This window comes from Haematobia irritans, chromosome 2 (assembly GCF_050003625.1).
Source record: "Haematobia irritans isolate KBUSLIRL chromosome 2, ASM5000362v1, whole genome shotgun sequence".
Taxonomy (NCBI): domain Eukaryota; kingdom Metazoa; phylum Arthropoda; class Insecta; order Diptera; family Muscidae; genus Haematobia; species Haematobia irritans.
In genome coordinates this window covers 145,898,177-145,917,746 of record NC_134398.1, presented here as the reverse complement: position 1 = coordinate 145,917,746, position 19,570 = coordinate 145,898,177, and the positions used below count along the sequence as shown (strand labels likewise).

The following is a 19,570-nucleotide window of genomic DNA, read 5'->3' as shown; positions in this document are numbered from 1 at the left end:
AATGCAATATATGCTACATTCAAGAAAAATTTTGCAAATTTTTGTAATTTTTTTTAGTCAAGCGTTTCTGACAAGCGTTGAAAATCATAAATAATTAAATAAATTATTTAATTATAAAATGTCACAAAATTTTTTAATTCACATCCAAAACACTGAAATCGTATCACACCTTAAGAAGTGATGCAAATTCAGTGCAACAGCTGTTAAAATGGTGGACATCCGTCCTATGACAAGCCCATGTTAAATTCATCGCTTTTGCACCAATTTTGCCCCACTTCCCGATCCAATAACAAAATTTTCACTGCTTTTTTGGCGACGCTTTTTTTGCTGGGAAATTACATACTAAAATTACTGGGATACAAAAAATTTATGTTTTAGTCAAATATCTTTATTTGTCAGGAAAAAAAACAAAAATTTTTATGACAAAAATAAATGTTTTTACCACCAAAATTTTATTCTTACTTTTATAAATTATATATTAAAATTATTATGGATAAATAGAAAAATATTTTAATGACCAAAAATATTTTTATTTTAATTTTATTTTTCAATTCACAACCAAAATTTTTTAATTCACATCCAAAACACTGAAATCGGATCACACCCTAAGAAGTGATGCAAATTCAGTGCAACAGCTGTTGAAATGGTTGTCCCGTCCTATGACAAGCCCATGTTAAATGCATCGCTTTTGCACCAATTTTGCCCCACTTCCGGATCCAACAACAACATTTTCACTGCTTTTTTGGCGACGCTTTTTTTGCTGGGAAATTACATACTAAAATTATTGGGATGCAAACAATTTATGTTTTAGTCAAATATCTTTATTTGTCAGGAAAAAAACAAACATTTTTATGACAAAAATAAATGTTTTTACCAAAATTTTATTCTTACTTTTATAAATTATATATTAAAATTATTATGGATAAATAGAAAAATATTATGACCAAAAATATTTTTATTTTAATTTTAGAGTACGACAAATAAAATTTGTTTGGCAGAAATAAATACGTTTACCACCAACATATATTGTTATTACAATTATAAATTACATATTAAAATATCTTCATCTGTCAGACAAAAGCAAAACTGTTTTGTATTATTAATTTTATAAATTATATTAAATTTATAACAAATACTAGAATAGTTATTTATTATTAAAAAAAAAACTATTTTCAAGACAAAAAAAATAATTTTAGTCAAATATTTTTTTCCGGCAAAAACATTTATGACAAAATTGTATTCTTATTTTTGTAAACTATATTATATTTTTAAAATCAAACAATTATTATTTATGATTATAAAAAATATAATAGACAAAAAATATTTTTAGTCAAATGTAGTTGTTTTTCAGGAAAAAACAAAATTTGTATGACAAAATATTATTTTTTTTACTTTTTTTTTGTCAGAATAAAAATTTATAAAGAATATTTATTATGACAAAAAAATATTTTTATGATTTTAAATTTACAAAAAATATTTATTTATTATTATAGAAATATATTTTGAAGACAAAACCTATTTCTTAACCAAATAAACCAAACAATTATGACAAAAATTTGCATTTTGCCATTAAAATTTAATTTAATTTAATTTCATGTACTGTAATACATTAAAAATTTTGTCTAGCAAAATTTTCTAATTATTCTTTTCCCATACGAAACTCCAAAAAAATAACACAAATACCTTCCAAAAAGATAAACCTATTTTGTATAGTGTTTATTTAGAATTTTAATTTTCTTAATAAACAAATGCAAAGAAGAAAAAACTCGTACTCAACATTTTCTGACCTATTTGTTGACATAGGTGTTCATATGAAAATATAAGTTAAGAATAAATAATTTAAATGAATCTTTTAGACAATATTATTCAAAGTAATTTCAAAATAAATATGCTACCGAATTCTCAGTTCTCAGCTAAGCGATTATTTTATCTTTTCTGAAGAAACAAAAAAGATTTACTCGCTTTTCTGCTACCGGTGATGCTTAATGGTGGCGCTCCAATTTTTTTATTTCTTCTATAAAATATTCTATTTGTTCAAAGCAAATAGATTCTGTTGATAGTTCTAAATGCATATCTGTGCATACGTATGATGCCATATAGATAGGAAGGTTATATGTTTATTTGTGTATATTCTTAGAAGAGATTCTAAATGATGACAACATAAATCCCTTACCGAAAAATTAGATTTTAAAGGTGCTTAATTCTTTTTTAAAGTGGGCAAATGAGCGTCAGTAACTACATAAACATTTGTATTAAAATGAGAGATAAAACTAAAGAAATGTTTGAAGAAGATTAACATAATAGGTTTTTAGCTTCTGATTTGACCTTATTTGGTTTAGTGGAGAAATGGGTATTAATGTGAATTTTGAAGACGTGCGAGATAGCTGAGACAGTAGGGATTTGGAGAAGATATCACGGGTCCATCAAGCATATACGGTCGAAAGTTCGGCCAGGCTGAATCTTATGCACCCTCCACCATTGATTGCGTACAAAGTTCCACTGAAGACTGTGCAATATATATAAAATAATAATTGCTACATAGTTTATAAGAAGGGACCGACTAAAGTGGTTTGTTTTCTTCAAATAAAGTTTGTTTAAATCAGCTTTCTGTGTGCTCAACAATGTGGTCATAAATAGATTTGTTTGTATGGGTTGGGTGATAATTTTGCATTGATAACAGTAAGAGCTATATGGCCTTGTGCATAGTGCCTTTGTTTACAAACTGGATGAAAGGTAAATTTTGTACCACGTATACACCACGTATGAAATTAGCATTTTTTTCATGTGGCACCCATTTTCCAGACTTTTGGATTTTTTCCATAGCATTTAAACGATCAGAAATTGTTTGTTGTGCAACATTTAACATTGCTGTCATTTGCCTTTGACTCAAAGTGTCATCACCATTCAATTCGGCGTCTTCAAACTATTTTGGTGGTCTTCCACGTTCTTCATTTCTCATATCAAAATCATTATTTCTGAAATTTTGAAACCATCGTGCAAATGATGTTCTTCGTGCAATGTTGCTTCTGATAGAGCATGATCACCATATTCATCGAAAAGCATTCGATGCGACTCTGCACTAGGGTTTCCAGATGGACTAGAATGAGTTGGAATTTCCAGATTTTCTATGTCATGTCCAGTTACAAGCTATTCAATAATATTTCCAGCTAAATATACTTTTGAAATAATATTTCAATAGAAAAGACTATACGTTTAGTTATGTATCTTTTTCATTCCCAATAAGGTGATTTTTGAGTGTTAATTACTTTTAACCAGTACTCAATTACACCCAGAGAGAGAAAGCGTAGTAACTTAAAATTTTTAAATTTTCACTTTTCATTAAAAAACTGTAAAATTCTCCCATTTTTTACTATTATTTCATTAAAAAAATGTTGTTATGTTTCATTTCTTGTCTTCAGAGTTAATACTTTTTTATTACAGGTTTTTTGTCTCTACTGAAAAATTAAATGAATTTTGAGTTAGTACCCTTTTGTTTAATAGGTGCAATATGTATTATCTATAAGAACCCAGCAAAAAAATTTGGAAGTTCTTCCAAAGGCACAACTTTAAAAGCACTTCCAGAAGATGCACTCCCAATGATGTTCTTTATTTTAATTACCCAGGAAGTTCTTTTAATTAATTTTTTTTAACTTGTTTTCATACTTTTAATGGGTAATTTTAATTTTTTTTTTTGTTTCAAATAGGTTAAAACCAGAGTAAGAATTCTTAAGATGGTAGAAATCATTTAAATTTTGTCGAAAAAAATGCTAAATCCAATTGAAAAGATTATGAATTTTTGAAAATATTTGAGGTCAAACGTTTCCGACATGCGTTAAAATCCATTAAAAATTTTAAAAAATTATAAAAATTATTTATTTGACAAAGTATCACAGAATTTTTTAATTTACATCCAAAATATTGAATTTGGATCACACCTAAAAAAGTGATGCAAATTCAGTGCAACGGCTGTAGAAATGGAGGACTTTCGTCCTATGACAAGCCCATGTTAAATTCATCGCTTCTGCGTCAATTTTGCACCACTACCGTATCCAAAAAGAACATTTTCATTACTTTTTTTGCTGGGAACTGCATTAAACCGTCCGTCCGTCCGTCCGTCTGTTTCAATCACGCTAACTTCCCAACGAAACAAGCTATCGACTTGAAACTTGGCATAAGTAGTTGTTATTGATGTAGGTCGGATGGTATTGCAAATGGGCCATATCGGACCACTTTTACGTATAGCCCCCATATAAACCAATCCCCAGATTTGGCTTGCGGAGCCTCTAAGCGAAGCAAATTTCATCCGATCCGGCTGAAATTTGGTACATGGTGTTGGTATATGGTCTCTAACATCCATGACAAAATTGGTCCATATCGGTCAATAATTATATAAAGCCCTTATATAAATCGATCACCAGATTTGACCTCCGGAGCCTTTTGGAGGAGAAAAATTCATCAGATCCGGTTGAAACGGTTGAAAACAACCATGCAAAAATTGGTCCATATCGGTTCATAATTACATATAGCCCCCATATAAACCGATCCCCATATTTGACCTCCGGAGCCTCTTGAAGGAATAAAATTCATCCGATTCGATTGAAATTTGGTACGTGATGTTAGTATGTGGTCTCTAACAACCATGCAAAAATTGGTCCATATCGGTCCATAATTATATATAGCCCCCATATAAATCGATCCCCATATTTGACCTCCGGAACCTCTTGGAGGAGCAAAATTCATCCGATTCGATTGAAATTTGGTACATTGTGCTAGTGTATGGCCGATAACAACCATGCCAAAATTGGTCCGTATCGATCTATATTATATATAGCCCGATCCCCAATCACAGAAAAATCACGATTGCCACTCGAGCCAAAAATAATCTACCAAAATTTTATTGTCATAGAAAATTATGTCAAAATTTTATATGTCTATAGACCATTTGGTCAAAATTTTATTTCTATAGAAAATTTTGTCCGAATTTTATTTCTGTAGAAAATATTATCAAAATGTTATTTCTACAGAAAATTTATGAAGCATTTCATTGTTGGAGAGGAATATTTTGCACAATCTTCCAAAACATCAAGAATTCTACCAATCTACTAAAGAGTACAAAATCTGCCATTTTTGGTAGACTCGTGTTCATAATTGTATATAAAGCCCCATATAAAGCGACCCCATATTTCTATAATTACATATATTCTGGCTCTGTAATTACAGCACAAAAGTTCATATCGGTTCGAATTATTTCTTCCCTATATATACCGGTCAAGAACTGAATATATACGTATTTAATCGACCTTAGTTTTGTCTACTATATATCCCGCATGGACTAACTTACATTTTAGAAGATGATATTAAGAAGTTTTAAGATGCCTTGCCATCGGCCGCAACCCAAGTAATTTAATTGTTAGGCTAGGTTAGGTGGCAGCCCCATGTATCAGACTCACTTAGACTATTCAGTCAATTGTGATACCACATTGGTGAACTTCTCTCTTATTACTGAGTGCTGCCCGATTCCATGTTAAGCTCAATGACAAGGGACCTCCTTTTTATAGCCGAGTCCGAACGGCGTTCCACATTGCAGTGAAATCACTTAGAGAAGCTTTGAAACCCTCAGAAATGTCACTAGCATTACTGAGGTGGGATAATCCACCGCTGAAAAACTTTTCGGTGTTCGATCGAAGCAGGAATCGAACCCACGACCTTGTGTATGCTAACAATTGCACCACGGTGGCTCCCAATTTAATTGTGGATGACCGTCTTTTGTAGAAGATTCTGTCTGGCAGAACTTACGGCCGTATATACGTGTTTTCTTTGTTTTTATGAGTGCAACACCTTTTTGTACCAAGTTTCATGTCATTAGTTTGTTTCGTTCGGAAGTTAGCATGATTTCAACGGATGGACAGACAGATATCGCTCGATAGACTCATAAATTCACCACGACCCAGAATATGCTTTACGGGACCTGAGACTAATATGTCGATGTGTTACAAACAGAATGACAATTTTAGTATACCCACATTCCTATGATGGAAGGTGTAATAATATCATAAAGATCTAGGATCTGTTGCAAATTTATGACACATTAATAGGTAATTTCAAGAATTTAATTTATATATTTAATTTTGAATTAAATCCTTATAACTTTTTCACATTGAACTCAATTCGCAGAGCTCGAAAAAGTCGTAAATATCAAAAAAAAAAAAAACAAATTTCTTTAATAATATATTCGAAGTACTGTAATACAATGTAAAATTTTACAAAAGCCATTTCTGATCTTGCAAAATATACATATAAGAAAACTTTAACACTTTGTTTGTTTTTTTCTCTTCTTCAAACTAATAAGGTGTTATCCGAACACAAAAACCCCATAAGTATTAATTGAGCAGAACGAAATCTACTAAACTTGGGTACTCATTCATTTGCACTGCATGATACTTCACAGGCTTAGACGATTACAACAAACTGGATACTACTGTAGTCCGGTAGTCAGAGTAATAATTTTCAATTGTTATTGTTGTTATTATTTAAAATAGTAGAAGTTGGGGAGGAAAAAAAAAATAAACTAATTATAAAATTACTTTGTTTTTGTTTTTTTTTTATTTTTCAATTTATAGTTTTACATCTCTTATTAAATATTATTAGAAGAAGCTTTAAGCAAATCTTGATAATAGTCACATAAATATATCTTGGATACAACAAACTCTGTGGGAGATCTGTGGTATAGAGTTGGCATTAAAAGAAAACAGAAGAGAATATTGAAATTTTAAAATTTATCAGGTATTGTGTATTTTGTTATTGTCTCTCTGTCCGTCCATCTGTATCTCTATTTTAAACTCGATATACTTTGTCTGTCCATCTTTCTGTCTATCTATCTATATTTTGTGCTAAATACATTTTGTCCAATAGATTACCAGCTTTGTCTTCGATTTTTTTTCATTTTTTTCACATTGCTTAAAGCAATTATTCATCATTTGTACAAATTGAGCTTGAATTTATTTAAAGGGTACTTCTGTATTGGCGTTGAAACTATTCATAAGTCATCATTAGTTTTTTCTATGTACTGCTCCATTGTATTTAAGTTGAAATCCAATTTGTTTTTGTTTGGAATTTCTTTATGTTCGTAGTTTCTTGTTTACGATTCAAAATAATTTTCTTTAATTTTCCTCTAGTTTCAAACAGAGGTGGCAAATAAATGTCTTATTAACACGCTAAATTAATTTAGGCATGGGATTTCAATTATTTTATATCGACATAGAGTTGGAATTAAACAAAGATATTTTGCATTCACTTGCTATTGAATTGGGATAATTGACAGTGGGATAATTGATGTGTGTCTATAGGAATTATGAAGATATGTGATGTACCCAACAAAATTCGAGTATAGATAGATACTTTGTTTGGGGCAAAATCCCTACCATTGAATCATGCCAGGGGAGATGTGAACGGTAGTCACAATTAACTAAACATAGATCTAGTGGCCTCGCAGAATGCGAAGATTGTCTCATCGGTCGAATATCCCTTTTTCTAGGATTTCCAAAAACTGATCAATATTTGCTACTTATAGAAAAACTATGCTACATCGTTTTAATGGGGATTATTTGAAGCTGAACAGAAAAGAAAACAGTCCGATTACGGCGAATATAATGCACCAGCTCAACCCTCGGAATGCCATTATTCGGCTAATCGATTTTTTACCACAACAAACATCGCTTTTTGTAATCCTTAAAATCAACTAATTGAATTTTTGCAAATCGAGTCAAAATTGATTAATCGACTTTTGATGTTAAAATCTAATTTAAATTAATTTAAAATTTTAGAAAAAGATTTGTAACCACAAAAATCTAAAATTAAAGGAGAATATGGAGTACACAAAAAAACATTCTTATTCAATAACGAAATTAATTAATCCAATAAAGAATCCAATTGAAATGTCTTCAATCACAGAAATGATACACAGAAAAAAATATCACCAAAATATTTCCAATTAAAAGTTAATTGAAGTTGAAAATGTTTTCAATTAATAAATTAATTCATACAATTAACTTTTTAATCAACGTAAAAACATTAAGTTAATTAAGTACATGATTGAAAATTTTAAAATTTTTAATTAAAAAATTAATTGATACAATTAACTTTTTAATCAAGGTAGAAACATTAAGTTAATTAAGTAAATTATTAAAAATTTTAAAATTGTAATTAAAAAATTAATTGATACAATTAACTTTTTAATAAAATTCGAAAGACTAAGTCAGTTAAAAAAGTGATTAACTTTTTTATACCCTCCACCATAGGATGGGAGGTACATTAACTTTGTCATTCCGTTTGTAACACATCGAAATATTGCTCTAAGACCCCATAAAGTATATATATTCTGGGTCGTGGTGAAATTCTGGGTCGATCTGAGCATGTCCGTCCGTCCGTCGGTCTGTTGAAATCACGCTAACTTCCGAACGAAACAAGCTATCGACTTGAAACTTGGCACAAGTAGTTGTTATTGATGTAGGTCGGATGGTATTGCAAATGGGCCATATCGGTCCACTTTTACGTATAACGGACCCCCAAATTTGGCTTGCGAGGCCTCTAAGAGAAGCAAATTTCATCCGATCCGGCTGAAATTTGGTATCTGGTGTTAGTATATGGTCTCTAACAACCATGCAAAAATTGGTCCACATCGGTCCATAATTATATATAGCCCCCATATAAACCGATCCCCCGATTTGGCTTGCAGAGCCTCTAAGAGAAACAATTTTCGTCCGATCCGGCTGAAATTTGGTACATGGTGTTAGTGTATGGTATCTAACAACCATGCATAAACTGGTCCATATCGGTCCATAATTATATATAGCCCCCATATAAACCTATCACCAGATTTGTCCTCCGGAGCCTCTTGGAAGACCAAAATTCATCTGATTCAGTTGAAATTTGGTACGTGATGTTAATATATGGCCTCAAACACCCATGCAAAAATTGGTCGATATCGGTCCTTAATTATATATAGGCCCCATATAAACCAATCCCCAGATTTGATCTCCGAAGCACCTTGGAAGAGCAAAATTCTTCCCATTCGGTTGAAATTTGCTACGTGATGTTAGTATATGGTATCCAACAACCATGCAGGAATTGGTTCCTATCAGTCCATAATAATATATAGCTGCCATATAAACCGATCCCAGATTTGACCTCCTGTGCCTTTTGGAGGAGCAAAATTCATCCGATCTGGTTGAAATTTGGTACGTGGTGGTAGTATATGATATTTAACAACCATGTGAGTTGAAATTTGTGGATGACAGTCTTTCGTAGAAGTTTCTACGCAATCCATGGTGGAGGGTACATAAGATTCGGCCTGGCCGAACTTACAGCCGTATATACTTGTTTTATTTTATAATTAAAAATGTATTTCAAACAATCATTTGATATTCCAAATAAAAACTCTAACAAGTTCAGAAAGTAATTGAAAATATTGACTTTTTTAATTAAAAAATTAATTGAGTTTTGTAATCAACATCAATTAAATTTTTAATTGAATCAATAAAAAAATTAATTGGAATTTGCTAATGAAATCAATTATTTTTTTAAACAAGAATTTTTTCTACGCCCAATTAAAACTGTGATTGATACTATTATTTTCGTGATTGAAGACATTTCAATTAAAAAATTAATTGGATCAATTAATTTCGTGATTGAATCACAAAATTTTTTTTTGTGTGTAGTATCAATTAAAAAAGTCAATTAAAAATTAATTAATCCAATTAAAAAATTTATTGGTACTATTAAATTTTTTTCTGTGCAGGTCGTTTTATGCCAAAAAGTCGAAAAGTTGAATTTTAATGTTAAAGGGGAGTTTTATATAGCTCTACTTGACTTTTATTATTATTTTTTTTTTTAATGAGACAAATGGAATCATCAGCTTTTAATGCGATCATAATCGACTAATCAAACTTCGAAAAACTTAAAAGTCGAATTTGAATTGTAGTTCAATTATTGCAAATTAAAAGCAATTTAAAAGCCGTAACGTCAAGTCGATTATTCGATTTATGATTTTTTTAGATCGAATCAAACCGAAAAATCGACTTTTGATATTCCTGAAAATCGAATTTTTATAGTAATCATAATTGACTAATCAAACTTTAACGAAAAAAACCTAGAATTGAAAGGGGAAATATGAATCAATAAATCGAAAAGTTGAATTTGAATTGAAAGGGGTATTTTATATAGATCTACACAACTAATCGATGTTTTTTTTTCACATTGAGACAAGCAAGGGAATACTCAGCTTTTGATTTGATCACATTCATCTAATTAATCTTCGAAAAATCGAAAAGTAGAATTTGAATAGAAAGGGGGATTTTATGTAGAGATTTTTATGCCAAAAATTCAGGAAAAATTTCGTAACTTCTACTCGACTTTTGAACTATTTTTAAGATCGAGTCAAATCGATTAATAGATTTTTAATATTGGTAAAAATCGACTAATCGAATTTTTATACTGATCATAATAGAACTTAAAAGAAATAATCGAAAAGTCGAATTTGAATTGAATGGAGAATTTGATGAAGCTCTTGTCAAAAATTCAGCAAAATTTTTAAAATCGTTAAATCACAAGAGGACTGTTCAATAAACGCAAAAATCGAAAGTGAAATTTTTCTAAATATTAAAAAGTTTGAAATCCATAAAATCGAATTCGGATTTGGATAAAGTTTCGACTTTCGCAAATGGCGACTTTATAAAAATACAAAAAAAAACTCGGAAAATTTACTTTTTAAAATGTTTACTATTCAAAAAGACGACCTTTTTGAAATGATTGGTAGGATAAAAGTGGAAGGTAGGTTAGGTAGCAGTCCGATGTATCAGGCTCACTTAGACTATTCAGTACATTGTGATACCACATTGGTGAACTTCTCTCTCATCACTGAGTGCTACTCGATTCCATGTTAAGTTCAATGATAAGGGACCTCCTTTTTATAGCCAAGTCCGAACGGCGTTCCACATTGCAGTGAAACCACTTAGAGAAGTTTTGAAACCCTCAGAAATGTCACCAGCATTACTGATGTGGGATAATCCACCGCTGAAAAACTTTTTGGTGTTCGGTCGAAGCAGGAATCGAACCCACGACCTTGTGTGTGCAAGGCGGGCACGCTAACCATTGCACCACGGTGGCTCCCAAGGTGGAAGGTAGCAAATTAGCCGGTTAGTTCGAACGACACGCAATTTTCAAAACATTAATGATATATATCTTAAAAATAATAAATTTTTAATTTTCACATTTTTAATTTTTATTTTTTTTATAAAATTTGCATCATTTCCTTAAGTTGTATGTGTTTGATGCAAGAAAAAATTTCCTTAAAGTAAAAGTAACCTTTTTGATTTAAAGAAACTAAGATATTGAATTTTATAAAATTTGCATCATTTCCTTAAGTTGTATGTGTTTGATGCAAGAAAAAATTTCCTTAAAGTAAAAGTAACCTTTTTGATTTAAAGAAACTAAGATATTGAATTGGATTAGATTAAAGTTAGATTTAGTCTTAATTTGAGGACTATATTTTTTTAAGAAAACATTTTTTCACTTTGTAGTATCTGTTATAATTTGGATTTTTAAATCGATATTTATTTGTGCTTTAATGGGATTGTGCATATATCGCAAAAAGAGAAATAAAATTCGAGAAATGAGACCTGTATACTAATTGTAATTTTCCCGCATCTTCGGGTCGCAATCAATACCAAAATCCTTAAGGGAATATCAAAATCTTTGGATCCAAGTAAACTTGTTTTTAGTGCATGAATCAATTCAGATTTTTCTTACTCAATTGAATATTTCTTTACATCTAAATACTTTGTTGCAAAATGTCCAAAAAGATAAATACATTACAGATTGACAATGTGCATAAACCACCCGCAAACAACTCATAAAAATACCGCCTAGCAAATTAATAAGAAATCAAAAAGAAAACAACTACCTTCCTTTGAACATCTAAATAAAACCTTGACCCGATCAATCGATCTATACTATTATCATCATCACTTTATTATCATTGGTTCCTTAGCAAAAATAATTTTGCAATGTTAAATCGCACTTGTCATTTTAGATTTATATTGGTTTAAACATCATTTGTCACAATTAATGTTTAACTAAACATTGTGGGTTTCCATATAACCTCCCCCTCTCTCCCTTAATTCTCCACATTAAACTTTTCGATCGAAAGGGGGTCTCCAATCTTTCATTGGTTTCAGTTGGCCAACAAATAAATTTGCATTTTCTGCGGTTTCTTTGCCATCCATAAAAAAAAAAACATATGGATCTTAAGAGAACTTTAAGTGACAGGGGGAGAGGTGGAGGAAAATCACTGGAGACAAAACACAACCAATACAAAATTAAATGACAGTTAAACAAAGTACACAGCATTTACTTACTTACGAGGTAAAAAAAAAAAACTAAAACAAAGGGACAGGCAAGAGGAACTAACAGACTCTTATATATGACCATTGTATATAGCAAAATAAGCTAACTTACAAAAATTTGAAAACTAATTAAAAACCTGTATAAAAATTTTTTAATGTGAACTAGGTCAAAACAAAACAAAAATTCTTTTTTCTTCCATTCCATATTACAAGAAAATTTACTGAAATTTTAAAAATTCTAAAAACAATTTTTCCTCATTCTTTGCAGTTAGTATATTTTACCCTAAACAACTAAAGCATTGACGTTTTATTCTTGTATTGAGTTTACCAGCAAACAACTATGCCAACATATAAATGTGGTTCCCTTGAAGCCAAACCAAACCTTATTGGTGGCTGGTGGTCCATTTCAGAATAACTTGGTCGCTTGCTGACATTTAGACTGCAGCCAACCCAATAAAAAAAAGACTCAACCTCAAGCCATGTGTCACTTGTGATCAGATCACTTACTTGATGCAACTCTTTAAGAATTGAAAGAAAAAATTATATGCGAGAATTCCTTGCAAGAAAAGAACAACACCCAGGGACAGTTGAATGATCTCTAGTAAAGCAAATTGATGGCGAAATACAGCAACAGAAAGCACATGCCAAAATGTGGTCAATAGTGGAATGGGTCGATTTAAGCTCGTTTTTGAGATGTTTAATTAAGTGATTAAATGAAGATAATTATATGTAAACCCCAAAATATAGGGGACAACCACAACAAATAAGGTATGGAAATAAAATCAAATAAAAATGGATATTTTAGTCCTAGCTGCGATATGGCTAAATTAATATGTGATTAAAAAGAGTATTTAATTTATTTAAAATAATATAATTTTCTTTGTCATAATGTTATATAATATATAATGTGATATATATATATGGGAGCCACCGTGGTGCAATGGTTAGCATGCCCGCCTTGCATACACAAGGTCGTGGGTTCGATTCCTACTTCGACCGAACACCAAAAAGTTCTTCAGCGTGCTGGTGACACCTCAGTAATGCTGGTGACATTTCTGAGGGTTTCAAAGCTTCTCCAAGTGGTTTCACTGTAATGTGGAATGCCGTTCGGACTCGGCTATAAAAAGGAGGCCCCTTGTCATTGAGCTTAACATGGAATCGGGCAACACTCAGTGATAAGAGAGAAGTTCACCAATGTGGTATCACAATGGACTGAATAGTCTAAGTGAGCCTGATACCACCTAACCTAACCTAACATAACCTAACTTCCGAACGAAACAAGCTATCGACTTGAAACTTGGCATAAGTAGTAGTTATTGATGCAGGTCGGATGGTATTGCAAATGGACCATATCGGTTCACTTTTACGTATAGCCCCCATATAAACCTATACCCAGATTTGGCTTGCGGAGCCTCTAAGAGAAGAAAATTTCATCCGATCCGGCTTAAATTTGGAACTTGGCATAAAATCTCTAACAACCATGCAAAAATTGGTTCACATCGGTTCATAATTATATATAGCCCCATATAAAAAATTGGTCCATATTGCCAAAAACAATCTACCGAAATTTCATTTCTATAGAAAATTTTGTCAAAATTTTATTACTATAGAAATTTTTGTCAAAATTTTATTTCTATACAAAATTTTGTCAAGATTGTATTTCTATAGAAAATTTTGTCAAAATTTTATTTCTATAGATAATTTTGTCAAAATTTTATTTCTATTGAAATTTTGTTAAAAATTTTATTTCTATAGAAAATTTTGTCAAAAGTTTAGTTCTATAGAAAATGCTATCAAATGTTTATTTCTATAGAAAATTTTGTTAAAATTTTATAGAAAATGCTATCAAATTTTTATTTCTATAGAAAATTTTGTTAAAATTTTATTTCTATAAAAAATTTTGTCAAAATTTTATTTCTATGGATAATTTTGTTAAAATATTATTTCTATAGAAGAATTTGTCAAAATTATATTTCTATAGAAAATTTTGGCAAAATTTTATTTCTATGGAAAATTTTGTCCAAAATTTTATTTCTATATAAAATTTTGTCAAAATTTTATTTCTATAGATAATTTTGTCAAAATTTTATTTCTATAGAAAACTTTGTCAAAATTTTATATCCATATAAAATTTTGTCAAAATTTTATTGCTATAGAAAGTTTTATCACAATTTTATTCCTATAGAAAATTTTGGTAAAATTTTATTTCTATATAAACTTTTGTCAAAATTTCTATAGAAAATTTTGTCAAAATTTTATTTCTATAGATAATTTTGTCAAAATATTATTTCTATAGAAAAATTTGTCAAAATTATATTTCTATAGAAAATTTTGGCAAAATTTTATTTCTATGGAAAATTTTCTCAAAAATTTTATTTCTATATAAAATTTTGTCAAAATTTTATTTCTATAGATAATTTTGTCAAAATAGAAAACAACCATAGAAAACTTTGTCAAAATTTTATTTCCATATAAAATTTTGTCAAAATTTTATTGCTATAGAGAGTTTTAATACAATTTTATTCCTATAGAAAATTTTGGTAAAATTTTATTTCTATATAAACTTTTGTTAAAATTTTATTTCTATAGAAAATTTTGTCAAAATTTTATTTCTATTGAAAATTTTATAAAAATTGTATTTCCATAGAAAACTAGAAAAAAGTATATATATTGTCAAAATTTTATTGCTATAGAAAGTTTTATCAAAATTTTATTTCTATAGATAATTTTGTCAAAATTTTATTTCTATAGAAAATTTTGGCAATATTTTATTTCTATATAAAATTTTGTCAATTTTGTCAAAATTTTATGTCTTTAGAAACTTTTATCAAAATTTTATTTCTATATAAAATTTTGTCAAAATTTTATTTCTATATAAAATTTTGTCAAAATTTTATTTCTATATAAAATTTTGTCAAAATTTTATTTCTATATAAAATTTTGTCAAAATTTTACTTCTATAAATAATTTTGTCAAAATTTTATTTCTATAAATAATTTTGTCAAAATTTTATTTCTATAAAAAATTTTGTCAAAATTTTTTTCCCATAAAAAATGTTATCAAAATTTTATTTCTATAGAAAATTTTGTTAAAATTTTATTTCTATAGAAAATGTTATCAAAAATTTATTTCTATAGAAAATTTTGTCAACATTTTACTTCCATCGAAAATTTTGTCAAAATTTTATTTATATAGAGAATTTTGTCGAACTGAATTATATACGTATTTAATCGGCCTTTTTTTAATATAACCCCCCTATGGACTAACTTACAATTTAGAACACGGTGTTAAGAAGTTTTAAGATACCTTCGATGCTTTAAGACAATTCGATTTTGGGTAACAGTCTTAAGTAGAAGTTTCTAAGCTATCCATGGTGGAGAGTACATTAGATTCGGCCTGGCCGAAATTACGGCCGTATATACTTGTTTTAATTATATTTTTAATATTAAATATTTTAATTAATTGAATTAGAATATTAATTAAATTATATTTTTAATTTGATTAAAATTGAATTATATACGATAATTTTCAATCGATAACGTTTCCAACTTCAATCAACTTTGTAATTTGGTGAAATATTTTGGTGATATTTTTTTTTATGCAAGGGATAAGATTTCAATATATTCTGTTAATAACTAGTATGGCAAAACATTTTCATAAATACAATGAAATTTTTCGTTAATAGTACTAATAGTTTCATGAAATAATAATAATTAATTCGGTCAGTTACCATCAGTGATAGCAACATAAGTTTTCACCAATGTGGTATGACAATGGACTGAATAGTCTAAGTGAGCCTGATACATCGGGCTGCCACCTAACCTAACCTAACATAAGTTTTACTGTGACATTACTTTAAATGTCGTGATGTAATAGTACCATATTAATGGACGTAGTTTTTTTGCATATGTGATTGACTATAAATTGAATATTCAATAACAAAATCATCCTTGATGAGGCTGGAAATAATCTTAGCGAAACGTTGGATGTAAATAATGGAATAATTCAATATTTGTTTATTCGCCTTTGAAAACCCTAAAAAACATATCCAAACAATTTGGAAATTTCTTATATGTACTAAAGAATTCGTTTCACCAAATATAACTTCGATTTTTACTAAGTTATTTAAATAAAAATTTATTGCTAGGAATAAATATAACATCTAAAATTGTGTACGATATCCAGATGTATTGACATTATACTACCATTAATTTTAGTAGTTATTGTCTTTTTCTGTTATTCTATCACGCTCTATTTATTATTTTTAGTCTTAATTCCTCAACCTTATTTTATTCCAAATTTTAATTGTTATATCTCAGATCTTAATTGGTTTGAAAACTCCTCTTTATCCATTATTTATTTGGTACCTATATTTTATGCTCTAATTATTTTATCGATTAAATTGATAGTCTTATCCTTTATTATTAGTTTCTTATTTGTATTTTCACCTTGCCAAAAATTATCAACTTTATAAAATCACCCCTTTCAATTTAATGGTAGCTTCAATTGGGCATTCAAACATTTGTCAACACCAAACTTTCTCAAAAATTGCAAACTTCAATTTTTGGTGGTAGATGATCTTCTTCTTGAGAATATTGTATAACATTCTAACTACGTTACCCTTCGATTTGCCTTATTTTTGTCGAAGGTATAATGGTATTTCCGTTTTAAGTTTTTTTTTATGTATTGATCTTTGTTTTTTTACGCTCTAAAAATTTTTAAGTACTTTTGCGGTATTCTTTTCTAATTAAAAGGTTCTGCCTGATAGTGTAAGAAAAAATGCGATTGACATTACCTCTCTGGTGGTTTTATTGATAGACATCTGAAAATAGAAGAGAACAAAGAATAATAATTAATTAGATTTTATTAAAGAAATATTAATTATGTCAAAACTTTTCTGCATATCACCACAGAACTTGTATTGATATTTTAAATTTTGCATTCTATTCAAATTAAATTAAGTAGACCATATGGGAATGATACGTGTGTTCGTTTGACTGTCTTTCCATTTGTTAAATATTGCAATTTATAGTATTTTTAAAAATAAAACCTTTATCAAGCCAAAACCTTTTTCAAACCAAAGTTTTTTATTTCAAATTAATTTTTTAAGGGCAAATGAAACCGTTTAGAATAAATTCATCTTTCACTACGAATTTTTGTTTGTTTAGATTTTTTTATTTTTTTTCTGGGAAACTACAATTGTTAAACTAAATCATTTTTCCACTGATCGCGAATCGCATCGTTAGTCGCCAGGGTTAGCTATTTGCCCTTAATAACAGAATTTGTATTCTCACGAATAACCTTATAAACCCATTATCCTACCATGCTAAGGATCCCAGGAAAAAAAATTGGAAGTTCTTCTAAAGGCACAACTTTAAAAGCACTTCCAAAAATGTCCTCCCAAAGATGTTCTTTATTTTAACTACACAGGAAGTTCTTTCAATTCAATTTTTTATAACTTGCTGTTTTCACATTTTTAATAGGTAATTTTAACTTTTTTTGTTTCAAATAGGTTAAAAACAGAGCAAGAATTAATAAAGTGGTACAAATTATAAAAAAAACAAGTATATACGGCCGTAAGTTCGGCCAGGCCGAAGCATATGTACCCTCCACCATGGTTTGCGTAGAAACTTCTACTGAAGACTGGCATCCACAATCGAATTACTTAGGTTGCGGTAACACTTGCCGATGGCAAGGTATCTTAAAACTTCCTAACACCGTAATATATACCACATAGTCCATACGTGGTATATATTAAACTAAAAATAGCCGATTAAATACGTATATAATTAAGTTTAAAGTTTCTATAGAAATAAAATTTTGACAAAATAAAATTTTGACAACATTTTCTATAGAAGTAAAATTTGGAAAAAATTTTCTATAGAAAAAAAATTTTGACAAAATTTTTTAAAGAAATAAAATGTTGACAAAATTTTCTATAGAAATTACATTTTGACAATGTTTTCTATAAAAATAGAATTTTGGTAGATTATTTTTGGCTCGAGTGGCAACCATGTTATGAATCGATATGGACCAATTTTTGTGTGATTGGGGATCGGCTATATATAACTATAGACCGATATGGACCAATTTTGGCATGGTTATTAGCGGCCTTATACTAACACCACGTTGCAAATTTCAACCGGATCGGATGAATTTTGCTCCTCCAAGAGGCTCCGGAGATCAAATCTGGGGAACGGTTTATATGGGGGCTATATATAATTATGGACCGATATGGACCAATTCTTGCGTGTTTTTTAGAGACTATATACTAACACCACGTACCAAATTTAAATCGGATCGGATGACTTTTGTTCCTCTAAGAGGCTCCGAAAGTCAAATCTGGGGATCGGTTTATATGGGGGCTTTATATAATTATGGGCCGATGTGGACCAATTTTTGCATGGTCATTAGAGAACATATACCAACACCATGTACCAAATTTCAGCCGGATAGGATGAAATTTGCTTCTCTTAGAGGCTCCGCAAGCCAAATCGGGGGATCGGTTTATATGGGGGCTATATATAATTATGGACCGATGTGGACAAATTTTTGCATGGTTGTTAGAGATCATATACCAACACCATGTACCAAATTTCAGCCGGATCGGATGAAATTTGCTTGTCTTAGAGGCTCCGCAAGCCAAATCGGGGGATCGGTTTATATGGGGGCTATATATAATTATGAACCGATATGGACCAATTTTTGCATGATTGTTAGAGACCATATACCAACACCATGTACCAAATTTCAGCCGGATCGGATGAAATTTGCTTCTCTTAGAGGCTCCGCAAGCCAAATCGGAGGATCGATTTATATGGGGGCTATATGTAATTATGGACCGATATCGACCAATTTCTGCACGGTTGATAGAGAGCCAAATCGGGGGATCGGTTTATATGGGGGCTATATGTAATTATGGACCGATATGGACCAATTTCTGCGCGGTTGTTATACTAACACCATGTACCAAATTTAAGCCGGATTGGATGAAATTTGCTTCTCTTAGAGCAATCGCAAGCCAAATTTGGCGATCCGTTTATATGGGGGCTATGCGTAAAAGTGGACCGATATGGACCAATTTTTGCATGGTGGTTAGAAACCACATACTCACAACACGGACCAAATTTCAGCCGGATCGGATGAAATTTGGAGCAATCGCAAGCCAA

At 29.9% G+C, this 19,570-nt stretch overlaps 1 protein-coding gene across 5 annotated transcripts in view; it reads right to left on the bottom strand.

The window, feature by feature from the left end:
- Positions 1 to 19,570, bottom strand: part of dac (dachshund family transcription factor) — an 85,840-nt gene that overhangs the window by 48,834 nt on the left and 17,436 nt on the right. For all 5 annotated transcript variants that reach the window (XM_075296508.1, XM_075296507.1, XM_075296503.1 and 2 more), the window contains exon 3: positions 17,197 to 17,223. In XM_075296508.1, coding sequence (XP_075152623.1) covers positions 17,197 to 17,223 — 27 coding nt within the window. The remainder of the gene's footprint in view (positions 1 to 17,196; positions 17,224 to 19,570) is intronic.